The 24360-nt window shown below is 46.2% G+C and overlaps 2 protein-coding genes across 3 annotated transcripts in view; both read right to left on the bottom strand.

Moving 5' to 3' along the window:
• Positions 1–1504, bottom strand: part of LBP (lipopolysaccharide binding protein) — a 30127-nt gene extending 28623 nt beyond the window's left edge. Inside the window, exon 1 of one of the 2 annotated variants that reach the window (XM_060189779.1) lies at positions 1272–1504. In XM_060189779.1, the coding sequence (XP_060045762.1) occupies positions 1272–1383 (112 nt within the window). In that variant the 5' untranslated portion in view covers positions 1384–1504. The remainder of the gene's footprint in view (positions 1–1271) is intronic. The other variant, XM_007521652.3, reaches the window with a different exon arrangement.
• An 8565-nt stretch (positions 1505–10069) lies between these two features.
• BPI (bactericidal permeability increasing protein) overlaps positions 10070–24360 on the bottom strand; it is a 39547-nt gene continuing 25256 nt past the window's right edge. Inside the window, exons 9-15 of the mRNA XM_007521651.2 lie at positions 24040–24099; positions 21048–21215; positions 19428–19495; positions 16365–16407; positions 12288–12351; positions 11966–12042; positions 10070–10087 (exon numbers count right to left, since the gene is read on the bottom strand). Of these exons, the coding sequence (XP_007521713.1) occupies positions 10070–10087; positions 11966–12042; positions 12288–12351; positions 16365–16407; positions 19428–19495; positions 21048–21215; positions 24040–24099 (498 nt within the window). The remainder of the gene's footprint in view (positions 10088–11965; positions 12043–12287; positions 12352–16364; positions 16408–19427; positions 19496–21047; positions 21216–24039; positions 24100–24360) is intronic.

The raw sequence follows: 24360 nt of genomic DNA, 5'->3' as shown, positions 1-24360 counted from the left end.
AGAGGACTGACTATATGCACATGGTACATTCAAGCAGGGGAAGGAATGAAAGGCACATTTGGCCTGGCTTAGGGCTTCAGTATAAACAGCACTCACTAGGACCCTTCTGTTCTAAGCTTTGAGGGGCCCAGGATTTTGCCCTTAAAATCAGCCAGTGTCCCCCACCTTCCACTTCTTTCCACCTTGCGCTTTTCACCCTAGTAACTGCGCGTGCAAATCCCTCTGTCAGAATATCACCTCTTGTCCCTGGCTAACTCACATTTGTCATTTCTACCTTGGCTCCTCCATGAAACCTTTCCTGATTTCCTATTAAATGCTCCTGTGGGGCATTAATTCTGAGGCTTTCTTTTATCATTAAAAAACAAACAAACAAACAAACAAAAACCAACTCTGGGTGGGAGCAGAAAGCATAATGGTTATGCTAAGAAACTCTCATGCCTGACGCTCTGAAGTCCCAGGTTCAATCCCCTGCACCACCATAAACCAGAGCTGAACAGTGCTGTGATTTAAAAAAACAAAGTCTTACTTTTGCCAGTTATTTAAAAATTAAGGTACAATATACATAAAGTACCAGAAGGGCACGGCTCTTCAAGGCCTGACTAGATAATTAATTTTGCATTTGAAATGTCTATATGTGCAAGTAACCACCCTTTGGAGAAGACGCAAAGACACATCACATTCCCACCATCCTACACACCCCTCATACCCCACTGGGGCCTCCAGCTGCCTTCAGAGGTCACTACTATCCTGACTTCTAATTCAGACAAAAATTATTTATTTTTGTTGAGAGAGAATAAGGTACAGGGTGTGGGGGCAGACTACAGCTGTGCCTTCTGTGGTGCTAGGGATCAAACCCAGGACCTCAAGCATGCAAGGCAGGTGTTCTATCCCTGAACCACCTCCCTAGCCCCATAGCCATCTGACTGCAAGATTTATGTTTTCACACTTTACCTGTATTTCTAGTGGAATGTTCCAGTCACTGGGGTGGTAGCTAGTTGCACAGCACACCATTGGTGGCTGCTTCCCCTCCCCTCTCTCATGTCCCCTCTGCCGTAGGGAGGTAGTGAGTGGGGCCCCCAGCTAAAGCAGTGTGCCCAAGTCACACAGTGGCTGGAGAGTAGACGGAGTTTGGCCCAGGGCTGTTTGAGCAGGAGGGCTGGCAGCCCCCATCAGAGAGAGTGCCTGCTTGGGGCTCCCCCTCCTCTTGCCCATGCACCCAGAGCACCCAGTAAGTGGACCGCTGAGTCCATCTAGGAGCCACTGCATCTTACCATACTCCAGGCCCTTGCTGGTGATCCTTGCGACCAGGCCGGGGTGGGCTCCCGGGGCTCCTGGGGTGGACATGAAAAGCAATAGGAGGAGCAGAAAGGGAGAGGCCCCCATCCTAGATCTTCCTGGGTTTGCGGTGGTGGACTAGGGACAGATGCAGCCACAGACTGGGATCAGGTCCTTTAAGTAGCACTGGAGTGGGGAGACTCCTGGGGGCAGGCTCCTGTGTTCGGGGACAGGGAGCACTGGGCTGCAGCTTGCTTGCGACACACTGAGATCACAGGTCAGACTTGGAAGTCAGTCCATTGTAGCCTTCCTAGGGTCATAGGCTGGGTTGGCCTGGCCCAGGTGACCTATCTCTGTGGGCTTTTCCCGTAAAAGCACACTACACTTATTCCTGGCTTTACAGACCAGGAAACTGAGCCTCAGAGGCATCAGAGCATGTGTTCAAGGTCTCATGTGGCTGAGCTGAGAGGCAAAGCCAACTCTTCGACATCCAAGTTCTGGCTTTCTACACTCAGTTCTGGTTTATTAAAAAGAAAAAAAATCCTCTCTACTCCATGGGAAACAGGCTTTCTCAAGCCTTGTGGGTAGTAAGATTTTTGAAAGCACACTGGCAAGTTTTTAAATACCCACATTCCTGGAAACCCAGCAATTCCACTTCTGGAACTTAATCCTAAATGCATAGTTAAATTGGCATGCAAATACACTTCAGCACCAACACACCATTGCTGCTGTTTGTGAAATAAACAGGAGACTCAACCCAAAGTGAATGACAAAAGCACATTGATAATATCACTTGTGAGTCTTTTTTTTTAGCCCTCCCTTTTTTTTAAACCAGAGCATTGTTCAGCTCTGACTTGTGGTGGTGGTGTGTGTATGTGTGTGTGTGTTGGGGGTGGGTACTGAAACTGGGACTTTGGAGTCTCAGGCATGAAAATCTCTTTGCATAACTATTATGCTATCTACCTCTGCCCTCTCTGTGTATTTCTCTCTCAAATAAAATAAATAAAAATAAATATTTAAAGTAAGAAAGAAAGCGAGGCTGTTGAAATAAAAGTATTTCTTGATACACCGGAATAGTCGTTTACAATGGTACTGTTGAATGAGGTTCTTAGTTCCGTGTTCTATTTCCTTGTTTTTCAATCTGGAAAATATTTAGCTAGGAGTTACTGTAAAGGATTGTCTCTGGCTGGGTAGGTGGGATCAAAAAATCATTGTTGCTGGTTGGCATTTAAAAATGCAATGCTTTCTGGGGTGTGGTTCAGGGGCTATATTCTTTTTCTTTTTTTAATATTTATTTTATTTATTTATTCCCTTTTGTTGCCCTTATTGTTTTATTGTTGTCGTCGTTGTTGGATAGGACAGAGAGAAATGGAGAGAGGAGGGGAAGACAGAGAGGAGGAGAGAAAGATAGACACCTGCAGACCTGCTTCACCGCCTGTGAAGCGACTCCCCTGCAGGTGGGGAGCCGGGGTTCAAACCGGGATCCTTATGCTGGTCCTTGTGCTTTGCGCCACCTGCGCTTAACCCGCTGTGCTACAGCCCGACTCCTATATTCTTTTTCTAATTCTTCTTCTAGCGTTTGCCCTTCTTCCGTAGCCAGTCAACAGCATCAGGTTGAGCCTGATGTAAAGTTTCGAGACCTCCTTTGAATCTGGAGAGGTGGCAGTCGTTGACTATGTGGGTCACAGTCTGTCTGGAGCCGCAGGGGCAGTTCGGGTCATCTCTGGCTCCCCAGCGATGGAACATAGCGGCGCACTGGCCATGGCCTGTTCGATAGCGATTGAGGAGGGCCCAATCATAACGTGCTAGGTCAAAGCCGGGTTGATGCTTGCAGGGGTCTGTGATGAGGTGTTTGTTCTTTACCTCAGCTGACTGCCAACTCTGTTTCCAAGAGTCTGGAACACAGAAGTTCAGTGTAGGCGTAGGGGACCAGATTGGGTGATGAGACGTCAAGCGTTGAACAGGGTGGGCAAAGATATCCAAGTATATTGGCAGGTCCGGTCGAGCGTAGACGTGGGAAATGAACTTATATGATGCCGCATCCTGACGAATATCTGGCGGGGTGATGTTGCTAAGAACTGGCAGCCATGGAACCAGGGTGGAACGGAAGGTTCCAGAAATTATCCTCATGGAGGAATATAATTTGGAATTGACCAAGTGGGCATGGGGGCTACGGAACCATACTGGGGCACAGTATTCTGCAGTGGAATAGCATAATGCCAGAGATGATGATCGTAGTGTGGAAGCGCTCGCGCCCCATGAGGAGCTGGCCAGTCTTGCAATGATGTTATTCCTCGTGCCCACCTTTGCTGAGTAAGGTTAACAACATTTCCCTCTGGAGGGCCAGATTTATACTGAACGCTGTTGTGTATTAGCCTGTGTTAGCATAACACATCAGCATCCATTATGCTAAATTTAGAGGGATTCTTTCTATTTGTTCTGCCCCTGCCTCCAGGAACCATTTATTTATTTATTCCCTTTTGTTGTCTTTGTTGTTTTATTGTTGTAGTTATTATTGATCCGTCGTTGTTGGATAGAACAGAGAGAAATGGAGAGAGAAGGGGGAACACAGAGAAGGAGAGAAAGACCTGTTTCACCACCTGTGAAGTGACTGCCCTACAGGTGGGGAGCCGGGGGCTTGAACCGGGACCCTCATGATGGTCCTTGTGCTTTGCACCACATACGCTTAACCCTCTGCACTACCGCCCAACTCCTGGAACCTTTTCTTGATCACTGCCACACATCCTTGAATTTGAGAATGGTCCTCTGAAGGGCCAGGATGCTCTGCATGTTTCCCCATTATAGTATTATCCACTCTGCATTTTATTTTATTTTTTATTAACTGTGGTCCTTTAAAAAAACACTCACAAGTTCTTTGCTATTTCTTCCATCGAGAGATAGAGATTGTGTACCCTCTCCTAGAAATCGGGTCGGTCTCTGTGACTGCACCCTCCTCCCCCAGTTGAATGAGGTTAGCCCCACATAGGCTGAATGTTTCTGACAGCAGGGCTAAGCCTTTATAGTCCTGCGATCCTTCTAGCCTCTGGTGGGACTGGAAACTGATATTTACTGAGCCACTAAGATGTGTCAGTGAGCAGATACTGTGTGCAGTATCTCCCAGACTGCAGTAGTGGCTGAGGTGTCTATTTCAGTCTTAGTTTTAGCCCTAAAGACTAAAGCCCACAGGGTTGATGTGATTTTGGCTACAGTCACCCACAGTCATAGGGATTTGAACCCAGATATGGAGACACTATTCAAAACATGGCTGGGAAGGCTTCTTGGAGGTGGGGCTATGTTAGCTGAGGCCTCAAGGATAGGAAGAGGCCGCTTTCTGAAACAGCTGTTACAGGCTGAGCTGACAAAACCTGGCTGTGGGTCAGGACTTCCAGGTGGCTGCTCAGTGTTCCTGGGGTGTCTGCTGTCTTTAGGAGAGCGTGATGGAATGGGCATTGGGAAGCCAGGGTTCAGCTCCTGTGTGGCTGGGTGACTACCGGTAAACCTTATTGCCTCTTTTTTTTTTTTTTGCCTCAGTTTCTCCTCTTTAAAACAAGGGAGGGGAGAGAGAATAGGTGAGTCTCATGGCCTTCCGGCTTAGAGAGTGGGGAACCTTAGGCGGACCCAGACATCTCTCTTCTTTCAGGGGCAGTTTGAGACTGCACCCCTGCTGGGAAGCAAAGCAGTGGCCTTTGTACCTATGTCCTGCCTTTCCAGCCAGCATGCCATGTGACTCCAGGCCAAGTCTCCACCCCACAAGCGTCCATTCAAGGATCAAGGTCCTCGTAGAGGCTCTTGGGAACAGTGTGACTCCAGCCCTGGCCAGAATCCCAGACCTTTTCTTCTTCCAGGCTGCCCCTTCACCTCCATGGCAGCAGGTCTCCTGGTCATGAAAACACTCTTCTTTTAAGCAAGGACCTTGTTTATTGGGTTCTGACTATGAATGTGTTGGAGGAGAAGAATTTGGAGATCACGTTCCCGAATCTCTGCTAATTGCTGGAAGGATCAATGGGGGCTGAGTGGTTGTGTACTGAGTGGTTGTGAAGTGAACACTTCACCCTAAGTGAGGCCTTGGATTGGGAGCCCAGCATGATATGGGGACTCCCCTATTTATCTACGAGTTTGTAAATTAGCACTTTAAAAAAAATTATTACCTACAAGGTTATTGCTGGGGCTCAGTGCCTGCACTATGAATCCGCTGCTCCTGGAGGCCATTTTTTCCCCTTTTGTTGCCCTTGTTGTTTATTGTTGTTATTATTATTGATGTCATCATTGTTGGATAGGACAGAGAGAAATGGAGAGAGGAGGGGAAGACAGAGAGGGTGAGAGAAAGATAAATACTTGCAGACCTGCTTCACTGCTTGAGAAGCAACCCCCTGCAGGTGGGGAGCCAGATGCTTGAACCGGGATCCTTACGCCGGTTCTTGCGCTTTGTGTCATGTACACTTAACCCGCCGTGCTACCACCCAACTCCCTAGTTAGCACTTTAAAAAAAATAATATTTTATTCAAAAATTTAAATCTTTTTTGTTTATATTTTATTTATTACTTTTTAGATAAAGACAGAAATCTTGGGTGGGGATATAGCATAATGGTTCTGCAAATGTCTCTCATGCCTATATTCATGGTCCCACGTTCAGTCCCCAGCACCACCATAAGCCAGAGCTGAGCAGTGCTCTGGTAAGCAAATAAACAAATGGTAACAACAACAATAAAAAAGAAAAAAGAGAGAGAGAGAGGCAGAAAGAGGGAACTCTAGAAGGAAGGGCTTAGAAAGAGAGGGAAAGAGACCAAGAGACACTTGCACCACTGCTTCACCACTCGGGAGACTTTCCCCATGCAGATGGGGACTGAGGGCTTGAACCTGGGTCCTTGTGCTTGGTAACATGTATGTTCAACCAGGTGCACCACTACCCAGTTCCATTTATTTATTTAGAGCACTGTTCAGCTCTGGCATAAAGAGGTGCTGAGAATTAGATCTGTGACTCAGCATGCATCCTATTATCCATGTTAACAGGAAACTATCTCATCAGCCCCTGGGCTTATATCCATAAATAATGTTTTCCCTAGCCCCTAGCCCTTGGTGACCATGGCCTTACTCACTATTGCAATGAGTTCAGTGTTTTTCAGATTCCACATATATACATATATAACACAGTAATTGTTTCCTTTTGACTTTCCCCCTTAGCTTAATGCCTTCACATTCCAACCATGTTGTTTCAAATGGCAGCAGTTCCTTTTATCTTGTGGCTAAATGCTATCCCATCACATAGATAGCATGTAGCTTCCAATGTAGAGGCAAGAGAATCCTTGTGCTTTGTTGGAGGCAATGAAGATTGGTGCACCACTATGGAAAATGGCATACGATTTAAAAATATATATTCCGTTTTAAAAAGAGAGCTACCAAGGGGTCAGATGGTGGTGCAGCTGGTTAAGTGGACATAGTACCATGTGCTAGGACCTGCATGAGGATCTGGGTTGGATCTGGGTTGGAGTTCTCACTCCCTACCTGCAGCTGGAATACTTCACAAGTGGTGAAATGGGTCTGTACAGGTCTCTCTTTTTCTCTCCCTCTCTACCTCCCCCTCACTTCTCATTTTCTTTCTGTTCTATCAAAGAAAAAAAAATGGCCACTCGGAATGGTAGATTCGTAGTGTTGGCACCAACCCCCAGTGATAACCCTGGAGGCAAAAATAAGATAAAGTAAGTAAAAACATGATAATAAAATAATGAAAAGAGAGCTATCACATACTTCAGCAATGCCCTTTATGGGCATGCAGTTAAAAGAGGAAAAACATCTAGAAGAGATTTCTGCAGCCCAACATGTACTACAGTGTTATTCATAGAGCCAAGATAGAGAAACAGCCTGAGTAGCCACCAACTGAATAAATGCATGGTGGTGTGTGTATATGAACTTATATGCACATGCAAGTTTAAATACACATTCTGGCTCATCAGGTTCATTTGGGGGTTGAGAAACTGCATTTCTTTTCTCCTTCTTGCATATGGCCATATCACCCTGAACGGGCCCCATCTTGTCTGATCTTTTCTTCTCCTCCTTCTCCCCCTCACACTCTCCCCCTCTTTTCTCACCTCCCCACTCCCCTTCAACCCCTTCTCCTATTCCTTTTTTTTTTTTTTTTTAAGTAGTAACAGAAAGACAGAGAGGTAGAGAGAGTGAAAAAGGACCACAGCACTGAAACTTCCATCAGTGTGGTGGAGGTTGTGTTCCTAGTGTGGGTCATGCATATGGATCATGTCATTCTCTTATTCAAATTTTTCCTTGGTGTTCTTTATTTTCTTGGGAACAACATTTGAAGTCCTTTAAGGTCTTCCAGATCTCCAGCTGCACACACACTATACTCCTCCCTCTCCCCTTCCAGCCTCATTGGCTGCTTTTCTGTTCCTATTCAGTCCTCCATAATCTTTGGCAAATAGAAGTGCATCTTCTTGATGGAAACTAGAGGTGGGATTACATTTCCTCAGTTTGCAGTGCACAATCACAATAACAGAACTTGGCCAGGCTTTTAGTATGTTAAGTTCCAAACAGATACAATCCTGACAGGCTAGAGGAACAGCAAGAGCATGGGTTCAGATGCCAGGAAAGGTGGGAACCCCAACTCTGTCACTTGCCAGCTGTGTTGTCCAGGAAAAGTTATCCAATTTACAGAGCTGGACAACTCCAACTTCAGGAACTGGAGGATGCTGTGATAAATGAAACCATTTACATGCTGTGCTCAATTAGTGTCCCTCCCTTCTCCTGTGGAGGTCCAGGGCCTTAATCGCCACTTAAGAGAGAATCAGTGATGTTAGCAGAAGTATGTACATTTTTTTTTAAATTTTAAAAAACCTTTGATCTGCCTTTTCACATTACAAATGCTTCTCTCTGACTTTATTCTCACCACCCTGGATGAAGTCTGAATGGTAACAACAGCTTCCTAATTTGTGTCCATGTCCTTTCACTCTTGCTCCTTCCCTTCTTTCAAAAGACACAACAAACCACCTCAAAAATGCTATTCCACATCTCACTGCTGGCTTCAGACCCTTCAGGTGTGCCACTGTTCATTCTTCTGATTCCATACCAAATGCCAAAAGCCAAAGAACACTTCTCTGACTGTCCAGTCAGTCTGAAGTACAGTGTTATCAGGGGCCATTCACTGGTCTGAGGTAGTCACACCTACTGTTCCATGGCAGGAAATGGCCCACAATTCCCAAGGAAAGTCACCAAGAATCCAAGGACACTCTGAGCTGGTCATCTGACTTTCACATCCCTCTGGAGAGTAAGGGGAAAATGCTAATTGCAGCTGAGGCAGTGAGTTAATGTCCTTCTGTCCTCTGGCCCAATGGCTAGGGGCACCTTCACCATGGCACCCATGCAAAAGGCAGATGGGCTGTGCCAGATAACTGTTCAACAGTGACACCATGTGGTAGTGATAGGAGCAGCTATGGCAGTGAATTGACCATAAAAGACCATAGACAATACCCAATGGGCTGTTCAACAGCGACACCATGTGACAGTGGCAGGATATTTACATCACTGACCTCCCAGAAACTTCTTCAAGGAAGTTCGTCTACGCCGATGACATCTGCTGTGCAACTCAGTCATCAAAGTTCGACATCCTTGAGGAAACACTCACGAAAGACATGTCTCTGATATCTGATTACTGTAAAAAATGGCGACTAATCCCTAGCACTGCAAAAACGGTATCATCTGTTTTCCATCTACACCATGCCTCGGCCTCATGTGAGCTTAATGTGCAGCTTGGCGATACGAGAATCCGGCATGAAGCCCAGCCAGTCTATCTTGGCGTTACTCTCGATCACACTCTGTCATTTCACGAACATCTCATAAAAACTGCAGCAAAGGTGGGCTTGAGGAATAACATCATTGCAAGACTGGCCAGCTCCTCATGGGGTACAAGCGCTTCCACACTACGATCATCATCTCTGGCATTATGCTATTCCACTGCAGAATACTGTGGCCCAGTATGGTTCTGTAGCCCCATGTCCACTTGGTCAATTCCAAATTATATTCCTCCATGAGGATAATTTCTGGAACCATCCATTCCACCCCGGTTCCATGGCTGCCAGTTCTTAGCAACATCGCCCCGCCAGATATTCGTCGGGATGTGGCATCATCTAAGTTCATTTCCCACGTCTACGCTCGACTGGACCTGCCAATATACGCGGATATCTTCGCCCACCCTGTCCAACGCTTTACGTCTCGTCACCCAATCTGGTCCCCTATGCCTACACTGAACTTCTCTGTTCCAGTCTCTTGGAAACAGAGTTGGCAGTCAGCTGAGGTAAAGAACAAACACCTCATCACAGACCCCTGCAAGCGTCAACCCGGCTTTGACCTAGCACGTTATGATTGGGCCCTCCTCAATCGCTATCGAACAGGCCATGGCCGGTGCGCCGCTGTGTTCCATCGCTGGGGAGCCAGAGATGACCCGAACTGCCCCTGCGGCTACAGACAGACTATGACCTACATAGTCAACGACTGCCACCTCTCCAGATTCAAAGGAGGTCTCGAAACTTTACATCAGGCTCAACCTGACGCTGTTGACTGGCTACAGAAGAAGGGCAAACGCTAGAAGAAGAAAAGTGGCAGGAACCACACCCTGATAGTTTGGTCTATGCTGCTGATGATTGTTACTAGATATGAGAAAGCAAACTCAACTCCGTTTGGACTGAGTAAATCTCAAGTACTTTTAGGTGGTGTGCTTAGCTTTTTTGTGGTGCTGAGGATGGAACCTGAGACCTCAGAGCCTCAGGTATGAAAGCATTTTGCATAACCATTATGTTGTCTCCTCATCCTAAAAGAGTGCAGAGAAATCAAAAGGGGCAATTACAACTGTGCTGTAAGTTGGTGCCCTGAGCCAGGCTAGGTAAGACCACGAAGCATGGATTAGACATAAAATAAGTAACAATGCTACCACACATAATTACACAGAAAAAATTTTTTAAATCTCTTATTTATTTATTTATTTATTTATTTATTTCTAATGAAGCACAAGGTGCTTAGAATGGCAATGGTGCTCTGGAAGACATGCATGAGGCTCATCATTTTTAAGAGGCACACACAGAGTTTCCCAAGGGTGTTTCACAAGGGTGCCTGTGTTCAGCACTGTTCTGAATCAGAGTTCAGAGGAGTTTGCAAGGTCTTCTGGGTAGAAAACTAGAGAGGAATAGCTGGTAGGACCACTGTGGACACCTCTTGGCTCCAGCACCTGATGGGCTCAGCACTGCAGTGACTTCAGCAGCAGTCAACATCTGTCCCGAGTACCAGGAGATCCTGGGGGAGATGGGAGTGTTGTTATGGGCTGGACCCCTTGTTTGGGGTAGGGCTTCTTGTTGGGGAGAGCAGTTTGGGGTTACCTGCTGCTATAAGGTGGGCAGAGGCAAGTGGAGAGGGCTCAGGCCTGACTCTAGGGGCCTGCACTCATTGACTGCCAGCTAACTCCTCAGCTTGTTACCCTTCACCCCTAGGGGAGCTATGGGGGCCTCACTTGTACCCTCCTGGCATCCCAAGGGAGCTATGTCCCACTCAAGTCTACAAAGCACTTCTCTGGGCTCCTTCCTGCCCTTCCTGCCTAAGTTTCAGAAAGGAAGAAATGAAATAGGGTCTGGCAGTCAAAGTTTTTAGAGGAGGAAGTGGATAAATGTGGGAAGCTCGTGGGATGGGTGCCTTCTGTTCTCTCTGTTACTTTTCCGCAGTTGTTAGCCTCACTCATCCTCTGGTCTGGAGAATCAGGGAAGGGTGGGATGGGATGTTGGGGGTGAGAGAGTGAAGAATGTGGGTGACATGGGGGTTTCTGTGGGTGGCCTATGCATTTTCAGGAAAGCCACCAAACAAAGTAGGGTGTGTAGTGGTAGGTGGTGGATTTGTCACTGAGCTCAGTTCTGCTGGGACAGTAGGAGGCATTGGGATGCCAGCAGGTGTACAGGCCAGGAATGGGGAGGAAGGAGCTAGAAGCTCAGCCAGGTCACTGGCTAACACAACGCTGACTGTCAAGGCTCAAGGAACTGATGAAAGTGACCTGGAAAAGTAAAGGCAGTGCAGAGGTTGGGTGGGCACCCTGGAAAAGGAGGAGGAGGTGGCAGCAAAGGAGACTCTGGGGTCTCTGAGGTTAAGAGAAGGACGTGTAGCACAGGTGTGTATGTGTGTGTGTGTGTGTGTGTGTGTGGTATGTGTATGTGTGTGTGTGTGGTGTGTGTGTGTGTGTGTGTATGTGTGTGTGCATGCGTGTATAAATGGTGTCAAAGACCTTTGGGGACCAGGCTGGGGCAAAGGTAAGGGGTATCCATTTTGGTATCTAAGTCCACATCCACTGCTGACTTCCTACCCTAGCAGCTACAGAGCACCCTCAGAACGCCAGGTGCCCAAGGTGAGGCGCTGTGCCAGGGCGAAGACACCACATATACATGGCATTATTTAAGCACATCCCCTATGGAAGACCATGACCCCCAGAGGCTCCATTTTTACCCAGAGCAGAGTGGGACTCATGCAGACAGGCTTCAGAGCAGGATCCGGCACTAGACTTAGTAACTGGTTTTTCTTTTGAGTCCTAGTCTTCTCTGTTTAATAGTAGCTTCCACCTCACAGGGTGGAAAAAGCTCAGTGCTGAGAGAGAAGTCAGCAACAGTGGCTATTGCTCAGGGAGCTTTGGTCTAAGGAGACCTCTGGGACTCACCTGGTGAGGCTGAATCACTGGGTTGAAGAACTGGACTCGGCGGGGCAGTGGGAGAGGGAAGCCCTCCAGTAGCCTCTCTGCAACAAAGGGTGAAGTCAGGAGCGGTGGAGCAGGTGGGCTGGAGCAGGTGGACTCAAGAGAAGAAGTGAGCACCTCCCCAAAGCCTGGGCCTGGGCAAGAATTGGCAAGAGTCAGCAGACCCTAAGAAGTGGGTGACCCTGGGTACTCCAGTCCTGCTCAAACGGATGTGACCAGTCCTACGACAGAGGCAGGTGTTAAGTGGCTCCCGGATTTAACCCATCCATTCTCCAAAACGCCTTACCATTGACCTTGGGAAGCATGACCGAGTGCACAACCGAGTCCATGAAGTCCTGCAGCAGCCCAGCCTGGAAAGGAGAGGGGGGATCCTGGGCTCAGGTCCCCCAGGCACCGGCAGCTGCTGTCCCCTCCTCCACGCCCCACCCAGGGCAACTTCCTGCTGGGACAGCTGCTTAGGTGGGCACACATGGCAGCATGGACATTCTGAGGACCACACAAGACTACCAAAGCTGTCTCTTTCACTCTGAAGAGACCAGATAAAGCCCATCTCGACTGGAGTGCACGGCAGAGGAAAGGGAAGCTGTCTGAAGACAACAACCATGAAGACTTTGTATAAACAAACACAGCATCTTTTCAGACACCTCGGGCCAGAGGGCAAAATGATCCTTCTTCTTCTTCTTCTTCTTCTCCTTCTCCTTCTCCTTCTCCTTCTCCTTCTCCTTCTCCTTCTCCTTCTCCTTCTCCTTCTCCTTCTCCTTCTCCTCCTTCTCCTTCTCCTTCTCCTTCTTCTTCTCCTTCTCCTTCTCCTCCTCCTCCTTTTCCTACTTCTCCCTCTCCTTCTCCTCCTCCTTCTTCTCTTCCTCTTTCTTCTTTTCCTCTCCTCCTCCTCTTCCTCCTTCTCCTTCTTCTTTCTTTTTAAATTTTATTTATTTATTTTTAATGGATAGAAGGGACACACACACACACACACACACACACACACAGAGAGAGAGAGAGAGAGAGAGAGAGAGAAAGAGATGGACCTATAGTACTTTTTCAATGCTTATGAACCTCCCCAACCTTCTGCACATGGGCCGGGGGCTTAACCCAGGTCCTTGCACATGGTTCTGGCTGCTCTTTATAGGGTCCACCACCACCTAGCCCCATGGTCCAGTCTCTCTGAGAGCAACCTGACAATGCTTATCAAAAGCCTTAACAATACGTATGTCTGGTGGGTTACAAAAAGCTTGTAGTGCATTTATCCTAAGGAAGTGATGGAGGGTTTGGGCAGAAATTAAGAGGCCAGGTAGGTGCTCATCAGGTCGATTAATAGAAGCCAAACATCAAACCGAAAGCGCCTGCATGTCTAAACAATGAGAAATTACCTAGAGGAGCATTGATGCTAGGAAGTATCATGTAACTGTTAAGAATGATATTGTAGACTAGAACAGTCATGCACCCAGTAGAGTGCACATGTTACAGTGTGCAAGGGCTCTGGGCCAAGCTTCCAGTCTCTACCTGTAGGAGGAAGCTTTATGAGCTGTGAAGTAGTGCTACAGGTATCTCTCTTTCTCTTTATCTCCCCACTTCACTCTCAACTTCTGTCTCTGTCCAAAATAAATAAATAAAAAAGAATCACATTGTAAAAATATAGTTCCCAACACAGAGAGTTTTTTAAATAAGGGAAGGCAGATAACAGAACCCAAGAAACTCCATTTTGTTACTAAATACATATAGCAAAGGCCAGGAAGGCTACCCCACAAAGGAGTCATTGACAACTCTGTAGGTTCTGATTGCCCTGTAAATGTCTCTGTTTTGCTTTTGCAAGAATAAAATGTATCAAAAGGCATGTAACACTCTCAAGAAGCTTGCTTGTAGTGCTGACATTTACAACTTGTCAATAGCTTAACTTTTGGTTCTGGAACAATTCCTTGTCACTCTCTGAGCTGTCATTCTCTGGGCTGTCATCAGATCTGGTGCTCTTGTCCCATGAATCTGAGGACTTTACACTTTTATTTCTCTGCAGAAGCGGAAGCTAATTGTTGACTGAGTCCAGCTCCCTTGAGAGCCTTAGCACCAGCAGATCCATGCAAACACCAGACGCTTGCTTTGGGTCCTTCTGTTTGCTGTAAGCTTGTCAGATGGAAAACGGCTGGCTGCCTTGCTGTCAGATTTGGAGAGGATGTCAGGACATTTTGACTAGGGGACTAGGTGACTTGCTTGGTGGGTACCTGGAGGGAAAGCATGTCACTGATCTAAGGAAAAAAATCCTCCAGGGTGTTGACAAGAGGCTTCTAGGAGATTATCACCACATGTAGCAAGATGTTGTGGATGGAATGAGCACACCGTGACTTCTGATGGCCAGGGAGTGAGTATTCGGGGTGAGGGGCTGTTACAGAGCATTTGAGCAGCTGCTTATGCGGCTGTGCCCTGGGTGAGGACAGCAGAGGGGACCCCGTAAATGGTGGTCAGTCACACCTGCTCCTTACCACTCCCCACCTGTCCAGCTCCATTTCAGTGACGCTGCTGTTCACCCAGAAGCCCCCCAATTGAGGAGTCATTACTCTTTCCCTTTAGTGCACACACTAGATCTATCTAATTCTACTTCCAAGGATGCCTCCAATCTGCTGTCTTTCTCCTTCTCCCTGGTCTAGTCCCAGCCTTCCTCATCTCTCACAAGTCTCCCCCACTGGCTCATGTGCTCTGACTCTTGTCTCTGGTAATACTCAGCCAGGGGCATCTTTCACATAGATGTGAACCAGATGGTGGCACAAAGCCCCTGCCCAAAGCAGTTCATGGTTACTCACTGACTTTGAACACAGTAACTCTATCCCAGCAGGTTTGGGGTGAGCCATCCCTCATCTACCTCCCTAGCCACAGCTCCTCTACTCCCTGCTTGGCTCCAGCCACTCTGCCTGCTCTTCATCCCCCAAGCTTGTTTCCACCATGGCACCATCCTCTCTTCTTGTAACAGATCCCCACCAGTCTGGCTCCTCCAGCCCAAGTATCACCTCCTTGGAGAAGGTTTCTTTTCTTTTTTCTTTTCTTTTCTTTTCTTTTCTTTTCTTTTCTTTTCTTTTCTCTTCTTTTCTTTTCTTTGGTATGTAGAATATTTTATTTATTTATTTTTGTTTATAAAAAGGAAATACTGACAAAAACCATAAGATAAGAGGAGTACAATTCCACACAATTCCCATCATCAGAACTCTGTATCCCATATCCTCCCCTGACAGCTTTCCTATTCTTTATTCCTGTGGGAGTATGGACCCAGGATCATTATGGGATGCAGAAGGTGGGAGGTCTGGCTTCTGTAATTGCTTCCCCACTGAACATGGGCATTGACAGATTGACAGGTTGATCCATACTCCTTGCCTCTCTCTCTCTCTTTCTCTCTCTTTCTCTCTCTCTCTCTCTAATGAGGTGGGGCTCTGGGGAAGCGGGGCTCCAGGACACATTTTTTTCTGGACTTTTTTCCAGCCATAACATCATCTTCCCAGACAATAATGTGAATCTACCTGCATATCAGATGTCAGGCTCAGGAAAAACAGAACAAACAAACAAACAAACAAAAAACTAGTATAGTTATGGGTCCCTTGGAATATAACTAAAATAGGAGACCCCCAAATCTTCATCTGCAATATTCAAGTCTTTAGGTTCATGACTAGTCAGCAATTTGTTTGACTTTATATGTTAACTCTTTTTCAGCCACCAGGTTCCAGATGCTACTATGATGCCAACTGGACTTCTCTGGGCAGACGACCCCACCAGTGTGTCCTGGAGAAGCTTTCTATGGTCACATCATCTATATATCTCCATCATTTTGTACCTCACCCACAGTTTGATTTTTGTTGCATTGACTGTGACAGAAATTATCTTTACACAATTTTTTTTATTGCCACCAGGGTTATCACTATGGCTTGGTGCTAGCACTGAGAACCCACTGTTCCTAGCAGCTTTTTTTTTCCTTCTTTCCTTCCTTTCTTCCTTTCTTCCTTCCTCCCTCCCTCCCTTCTTTTCTTCCTCCCTTTCTTTCTTTCTTTCTTTCTTTCTTCCTTTCTATTTTCTATCAGATAGGATAGGACAGCGAGAAATTGAGAGGAAAGGGGGATATATAGAAGGAGAGAGAAAGATAGATACCTATAGACCTGCTTCACCACTAGTAAAGCTTTCCCCCTTGTGCATGGTAATGTGTGCTCCACAATCCAGTCCCAGAAAGACAGGCCTTGCAATGATTCTAGTTCAAGGTCTCTCGTCCCACAGGACTCCTCCCATTTTAAGTCCACATGCAAATTACACATAAACAAACTGGCAACCTCCTAAAAGGATACCATGACTATCCTTCATGACAGATCTCTTGAGGCACCCAGGCACACAGACTCACCGAGAAGGGGCCGATGTCAGAGTGTTTCAGTTGCAGGAGCAGCCTGAGAGGAAGGGAGAGAAGCAGAGACCATTTGCCTGAGCATCTCTCTATGAAGGTCCAGTTGCTGGGGAGGAGGGCCATGCTGGTGAACACCCCCTGGTTCCTCCACTTCCTCTAGTCAAAGGCCACTTATTTTTCCCTTGGGAAGTCACCCACTTCCGGCATTGTTAGTGCTGAGCTCTGGACTGGACTCAGAGTTCACCTTTCCTGCTAGTGGTTGCCAGGAGTTGCACTGCTACTAGAATTTCTGCTGGACATGTTGGGAATGAGGTATTCTTTTTCCCCAGGAATATTAGGGAGATGCAAATAACTGTTGGTTTTTTGTTTTTGTTTTCTTTGCCACCATTTGGTGACAGCATACAGGAAATGTAGCCTACATAGGGATAGCAGAGTCAGAACATGACAACACATCATTGCTTGAAATCTTTAAGACTTTTCAATGACCTGATCCAACAAAGAATTCCCTCTTTTTTAGTCTTTATGGCATTTAAAAAAATTAATATTTATTTATTTATTTTCCCTTTTTATTTATTGTTTCCCTTGTTTTTTTTTATTGTTGTTGTAGTTATTATTGTTGCTGTTGATGTCTTTGTTGTTAGATAGGACAGAGAGAAATGGAGAGAGGAGAGGAAGACAGAGAGGGGGAGAGAAAGATAGACACTTGCAGGCCTGCTTCACCACCTGTGAAGTGACACCCCTTCAGGTGGGGAGCCGGGGGCTCAAACCGGGATCCTTACAGTGGTCCTTGTGCTTTGTGCTACTTGCGCTTAACCCACTACGCTACCACCCCACTCCCTCCTTATGGCATTTTTAACAGTGATCTCAGAGAAAGGGGAAATAAATGGCTGTGTATTGAACCCCTGTCATTCAAAGCTTTGTGTTGGGTGCTTGGTGCCACGGATTTTCTCACATGACCGCAAATGGTGAGGGCCATCACAAACCCATTGCTCATTTTATAGATGAGAACGCTAACACTGAGAGAGACCAGACAACCCGCCCACAGTTAAACAAATAACAATTAGCCAAGGAGGGCTTCCAACAACTCTCACTGATGCCAAAGCTCACGTTGGCCCCAAGTTTAAGGAAGCTTGAAAATTTACTCTCCTGTTAAACTTGAGAGTCCCAGGCTTCCTGAACTCTGAACCCCAACCCTTCACGAAGTTTTAGAAAGTCTGTGCTGAGCCATCACCCCATCGTATCCTCTCTGGCTTCTCCGCTTGAGGGGCCCACAGGGATTTCAGGGAAAATGAAAACTACATGTCTCTGAAGCAGGAACACTTGTCAGAATGATGCCCGGAGAAATGAACTGTATGGAAACCCTGGGGGCCAATCTCAAGGTTAAGGAGGACAGCCCTGTGCCAGAGGGGTGGTGGGGATGGGCAGAAATGTGAGTCAGGACTCAATTTCAACCGCGTGAAAGTGATTAAAAGGTAGACACCAGGTCTGAGTATTGGGGTCACCATATCTGCTCTCTCTGTCTTTCTAAAATCTCTGTGCATCTCTTCCCTTTGTGTCTGACCTTCTTTTTGTGTCTATCTTTCAGAGTATTCGTTTTACTTTATTTTATTATCACCAGGTAAAATCTCTGGGGCTTGGCACCAGCACCACAAATCTGCTGCTCCCAGTAGCTATTTTTTACCTTTTCCCTTCCCTTCCCTTCCCTTCCCTTCCCTTCCCTTCCCTTCCCTTTTCCTTTTCCTTTTCCTTCCTTCCTTCATTTCTTTTTAAATTAAAAAAAAAATTATTCCTTTTTTTTTTTTGATAGTACAGAGAGACATTGAGAAGGGAGGGGGATATAGAGAGGGAGAGAGAAAGAGAGACCTGCAACTTTGCTTCATTGTACATGAAGCGCTCCCCTGCAAGTGGGGAGTGGGTCTCAAACCCCAGTCCCTTGTGCATGATAACATGTGCACTCAACTGGGTGCACCACTGATTGGGCCCCAAAGTGCCCCTCTTGATTGTCTCTCTTTGCCTCTTTCCTTCCTCTGGTCTTTTGTCTCTGAATGAATCTGTTTCTGTGGCCCCATTTCAACATTTCTCTTTCTCTACAGTGTCTTCCTGTCTTTCTCTATCCCTCTTACTTACTGAGTGCTAAGTATGTTTCTTGAAATGTGCTAAACTCTACACACTGGTGAAAACCCCATTTTGCTGCTGCTGGCAAAGAATTCTTACTGGACTTATTATTTTTATAATATTTATTTATTTTCCCTTTTGTTGCCCTTGGGTTTTTTTCTTTTATTGTTGTTGTAGTTATTGATGTCATCATTGTTAGATAGGACAGAGAGAAATGGAGAGAGAAAAGGAAGACAGAGAGGGGGAGAGAAAGACAGACACCTGCAGACCTGCTTCACCGCCTGTGAAGTGACTCCCCTGCAGGTGGGGAGCCGGGGGGGGGGGGCTTGAACTGGGATCCTTAAACTGGTCCTTGTGCTTTGTGACACATGCACTTAACCCCTGGTGCTACCGTCCTACTCTGACTTACTGGACTTATTTTACAACCAGGAAAACTGAAGTTTGGGCAGTATTGGTGCTTGCCAAAATGAGATATGTATCAAACATGTCAAAGCCCTCCCTCTACTCCCACTGCTGGGTGCAGACCTGATCGTGTGGGTTCTAGAGTGTCCCAATAGAAGTGATGCAGAGAAGTCCAAGTGTCAAAGAATGTTGGGGACATGGGCTGTTTGAGGGCCATTGTGTGACTGGGATCATTGGTTGCCATTGATCAGTCAGGGGATGGCCCACGTGCACAGGACTCTCAGGAACAAGGCTGTGAGTTTCCAGTCAAACCGAGGTGGGGGATATCACCCTGTGGCATGTGACCTTGGGCAGGTCACATCATCTCAGAGCATCAGTTTCATTCTCTGCACAATGGGGCTGTTACCCCCACCATAACTATCTGAAGTCACACTCACTGGGCAAGCAGGACAGCAATGACACAGCGCTTGACTGTCACAGGGGACTGCAGTGGCTCAGGACTGGATGGATCACCCCCTCCTGCCCGATGCCTACATGCCCACTTACTTATCCACCTTGAGCTGTCCAATCAGGCTTCTGGACTTGATGCCCACCTCCACCGATATGTTCATGCTCTGCAAAACAGCACCCTGGGATGAAGTCCCCTGATGGAGTGTGGGGATTCTGTCAAGCCCCAAACAAGGAGGGTCAGCTTTGCAGGGGAGGGGGGACTCAAAGAATCCAAAGACGAGGCCTCTCCTTTTGCTTTTTTGTGCTGGATGGAGTCCTGACTCCCAATGAAGACTGTTTTCTCCTCCTGCTTCTAAGACCATCTCTATCAGGCACTGTGTTTTCCATTCTTTCATTTGTTCACTCAGCTATTAAACTACTCAAGTGTCCATTACATCATGCTACCTTGAGATAGGTTCTTTTTTTAATTTAAAATATTATTTATTTATTTATTTTGTTTTTTAAAAATTTTTTTATATTTATTTTTCCCCCCTTTGTTGCCCTTGTTGGATATTCATGGAGTTTCAGAGCAATAAATGAATGAATGAGTAAATAAATAGGGAAGTGGAGTCTAGAAAAAGTGAAATATCAGGGGTTGGGTGATAGCACAGCAGGTTAAGTGCACCTGGCGCAAAGCACAAAGACAGGTGTAAGGAACCCGGTTCGAGGCCCAACCCCCACCTGCAGGGGGTGCTGCACAAGCGGTGAAGCAGGTCTGCAGGTGTCTTTCTCTCCCTGTCTCTATCTGCCCCTCCTCTTTCCATTTCTCTCTGTCCTATCCAACAACGACAGCAATAACAACAACAATAATAACAACAATGATAAAACAAGGGCAACAAAAGGGAAAGAAGAAAAAAATAAGGGAGTCAGGCGGTAGTGCAGCAGTTTAAGCGCACACGGCGCAAAGCACAAGGACCGGCATAAGGATCCCAGTTCAAGCCCCTGCTCCCCACCTGCAGGGGAGTCGCTTCACAGGTGGTGAAGCAAGTCTGCAGGTGTCTATCTTTCTTTCCCCCTCTCTGTCTTCCCCTCCTCTCTCCATTTCTCTCCGTCCTATCCAACAACGACGCCATCAACAATAATAACTACAACAACAATTAAAAAAAAAAAGCAACAAAAAGGAAATAAATATTTTAAAAAAAGAAAAAAAGTGAAAGATCAAGCTTGAGTGAAGGGATAAAGAAAGAAATGTGGAGATGGATAAAGGATGAGTAAGTGAGCCAACAAATGTACAGATGAAGGATGAATTGGAACAAAGGTATATGTAAATAAATAACTCAGTAATGGAATAAATGAATGCATATATGAACTAGCAAAGGTGTACATATTTCAATTCAGTAATCCAATGAATCATTTTACAAATTAATACCTGACTGAATAAAGGAACGAATGGACACATACATACATGCACGGTTGAATTGGCAAAGGTGTAAGTGAGCAAATCTGGAGCAGTATTTCAACACATATTTCAAGTAGTGATGGGCAGGGTCACAGAGCAAATGAAAGTTTGAAGATGGCAGCTAGTACTTTGGTTCAGGACTCAGGCCCTAGAGCACTCAGTTCATGCTTGAATCTGGGTAAGATTTAAACTGGTCCCCTTGCCTTTGAAGGTAGTGCTCTTGGCTTGTTCCAGGCACCCCATCTGTCCCTCCCTGCCACTCTTCCTCCAGAGCTTACCATGCCAAGCAGGAAGAGGGGGGCCAAGGAGGAGTTGGGGAGGATGGCCACAGCTTGGGCCTCCAGGGCAGCACTGCAGAAAAGGCCAGCTGAGCGCAAGGTGAAACTTGGCGGGGAGGACGTCCCAATGAGGAGCTGCATCTTCATGTAGGGAAATGTTTTGGCCACCTGTAACCCCCGGTGGGGACAAGCGACAAAAGGGGCCATCTTATTACAAGGTCTCTAAGTCCTGTCTTGACTAAAAAACAGTTTTTTTTTTTAAATTTATCTTATTTTAATGAGAGATAGATATAGAGAGAAAGACCAGAGCACTGCTCAACTCTGACTTATGGTGGTGCCAGGGATAGCCTTACTCAGAATGTCTTTTGCATAACCATTATGCTGTCTCCCCAGCCCTTCACTGCTTTTTTTTTTTTTTTTTTTTTTTTTTTTAATAAAAAAGGTATGGCTGGCTCTCAGCACCCCTTCACATGCCTCTGCCTCTTGTTTTTCAACTTCAGTCACCTCGGACTCCTCTCTCCCTGCCGCACTTTGCGCTCTATGTTCCCTTGCCCCAAATGCTTGTTCTCCCATTTTTCTCTAGCTTGACTCTTTGTTCCCTCCTGTGTCAGTTCAGATATCACCTCAGGGAGCAGTGTGGAGTCTTCAAGGGGAGAACAAGAGAGTTAAGCAATCTCTCCATCTCTGCTGGCTTCAGATCCTCCCCAGCCCAACTCAACAGCTAGAGAAACATAATGTGATTGTTTTGCAAATGAAGCTTCAAGACCATTGATGTGGGGGGGAATTCCTAGCAGTAGCCTCTGTTTAGAAATTTCTGGAAGTGCCAACCCCCTCTACCCAGGAAGAGGCTGTTTTGCTAATATTCCTTGAAATACATGCCTTAAACCCTAGTATGTTTCAAGGAACTAATTAAGGATAAATGAGGTTTTAAGAGGGGATCCTGGATTGGAGAGATTATTCAATGTGCTCAACCATCAGATTTACATGCCTGAGACTCCAGAGGTCCCAGGTTCAATCTCTAGCACCACAATAAACCAGAGCTAAGCAGTGCTTTGGTCTCTGTCTCTCTGTCTCATAAAAATAAAGAAATAAATAAAATACATATTTTTTTAAAGAAGAGAGAAACCCGCCTTGATCCAAATTAAAATTGGTGTCCTTATGCCGGCCTACCTTCCTTGGGCAGAAGACCTCACCAATGTGTCCTAGAACCCCACCTCCCCAGAGCCCTACCCCACTAGGGAAAGATAGAAACAGGCTGAGGGTATGGATTGACCTGTCAATGTCCACATCCAGTGAAGAAGTAAGTACAGAAGCCAGACCTCCCACCTTCTGCACCCCATAAAAATTTTTGGTCCATACTCCCAGAGGGATAAAGAGTAGGGAAGCTTCCAATGGAGAGGATATGATGGAACTCTGGTGGTGGGAATTGTGTGGAATTGTATCCCTCTTATTCCTCAATCTTTTTTTTAAATTTATTTATTCCCTTTTGTTGCCCTTGTTGTTTTATTTATTGTTGTAGTTATTGTTGTTGTCATTGTTGGATAGGACAGAGAGAAATGGAGAGAGGAGGGGAAGACAGAGAGGGGGAGAGAAAGATAGACACCTGCAGACCTGCTTCACTGCCTGTGAAGCGACTCTCCTACAGGTGGGGAGCCGGGGGCTTGAACCAGGATCCTTACACCAGTCCATTAACGCTTTGCGCCACCTGCGCTTAACCCGCTGCACTACCGCTTAACTCCCTCCTCAATCTTGTTCTTCTTCTAGCGTTTGCCCTCAATCTTGTTGATCATTATTAAATCACTAATAATAATTTAAAAAAAGAAGTTAAAAAGTCACAAATTGATTTTCATATTCATATCTTAAGATATGATAGTACAACATAAATCTGAATAATTATCCCTCTCGTGTATTTTGTTATATACTTTGCTTATTAAAATTATGTTGCATTATAAAATTGGTGTCCTTGCTTTTTTTTAACATTTTAATTTATGTATGTGGTTATTTTCTGGATAGAGACAGAGAAGATTTGAGAGGAAAGTGAGAGACAGACAGGGAAAGAGAAAGAACTTCACCACTTGTGAAGCTTCGCCCCTGCAGGTGGGGACTGGGGGCTTGAACCATGATCCTTGCACATGGGAACATGTGTGAGCTATCAGATGTGTCACTACGTGGTCCAGGATTGGTGTCCTTGTAAGAAGACATACTACAGCTGGGTGTCCCCTCCTGTGCTCAGAGTAAAGGCGATCTGAGGACACTGCAAGAAAGTGACATCTACAAGCTAGGACAAGAGTCCTTACCAAAACCTGAATCTACTGGCAACTTGTTCTTGGGCTTCTCAGCCTATTGCACTGTGGGAAATTGACTCTATTGTTTAAGCCCACCAGATGCTAAGACTTTACTGTGACAACCCAAGCAGGCTGGCACAGAACCCTTCCTTAACTGCTTTGTCTAAAGTGACTTCATCCTGTCTGACTGATCTTCATCATAGTCTGCATTTTCTTTCTTTCTTTCTTTCTTTCTTTCTTTCTTTCTTTCTTTCTTTCTTTCTTTCTTTTTTTTTTTTGCCTGAATAATAATTTTCTCTCTCCAGGTGGCTAGAGATCAGGAGGGTAGGGGTAGTGTCTGTTCAGCAGGGCTCCCATAGGGCACATGGAGGACATTCAATCAATTGAATGGACAAGCTTTCCCATCTGCCTTCATTCCCAGAGCCCTGTGTGCTAGAGTCTTCCTCTGTATTCAGGGATGGGCTGCAAAAAACTATTTCCCTGCACACAGACTGCGATACCTCTGGATCTGTTTTAGAGGGTCATAGGAGGTCATACTCAGCAGAGCCCCATCTTCCCCAGCTCCCCAGCTCCCCTCAGCTCCCCATGAGCTGAGGTTTAGAAAGCAGTCAGGGCGTACTCAAGGTCACAGTGGCAATAAAGTGGCAGGAGAATTCAAATTCAGGATATTTCACTCCAGAACCGAGGAGATGGAACGGCCTTCTTACCTGGGGAAGGAGGGTTCCAAAGAATGCAGTTGTCAGGTGGAACCTGGATTGCTTTGAAATCTGCAGCAAGAGAAAGTGACAAAAGCATTCTGGAGAGCTATGACACAGATTGTGAAGGGACAAAGTTCACATGAGAAGTGAGGACAGAATACAGACAATGGCCAAACCATATGTGACAAAAGAACACTGACTCACATCTGTAGCTACGAGCCCAGAAAGTTGAGGCAGGGTCAGTGAAGGCCAGCTTCCTTACCTTGTACCCCTTAAAAAACTCAAGTATTCCCCCCAAAACCAATCCCATAGGATGTCCAATACACACCC

Source organism: Erinaceus europaeus, chromosome 1, assembly GCF_950295315.1.
Source record: "Erinaceus europaeus chromosome 1, mEriEur2.1, whole genome shotgun sequence".
NCBI classification, from domain to species: Eukaryota; Metazoa; Chordata; class Mammalia; order Eulipotyphla; family Erinaceidae; genus Erinaceus; species Erinaceus europaeus.
The sequence above is the reverse complement of the archived record's forward strand: the minus strand, read 5'-3'. Positions and strand labels throughout refer to the sequence as shown.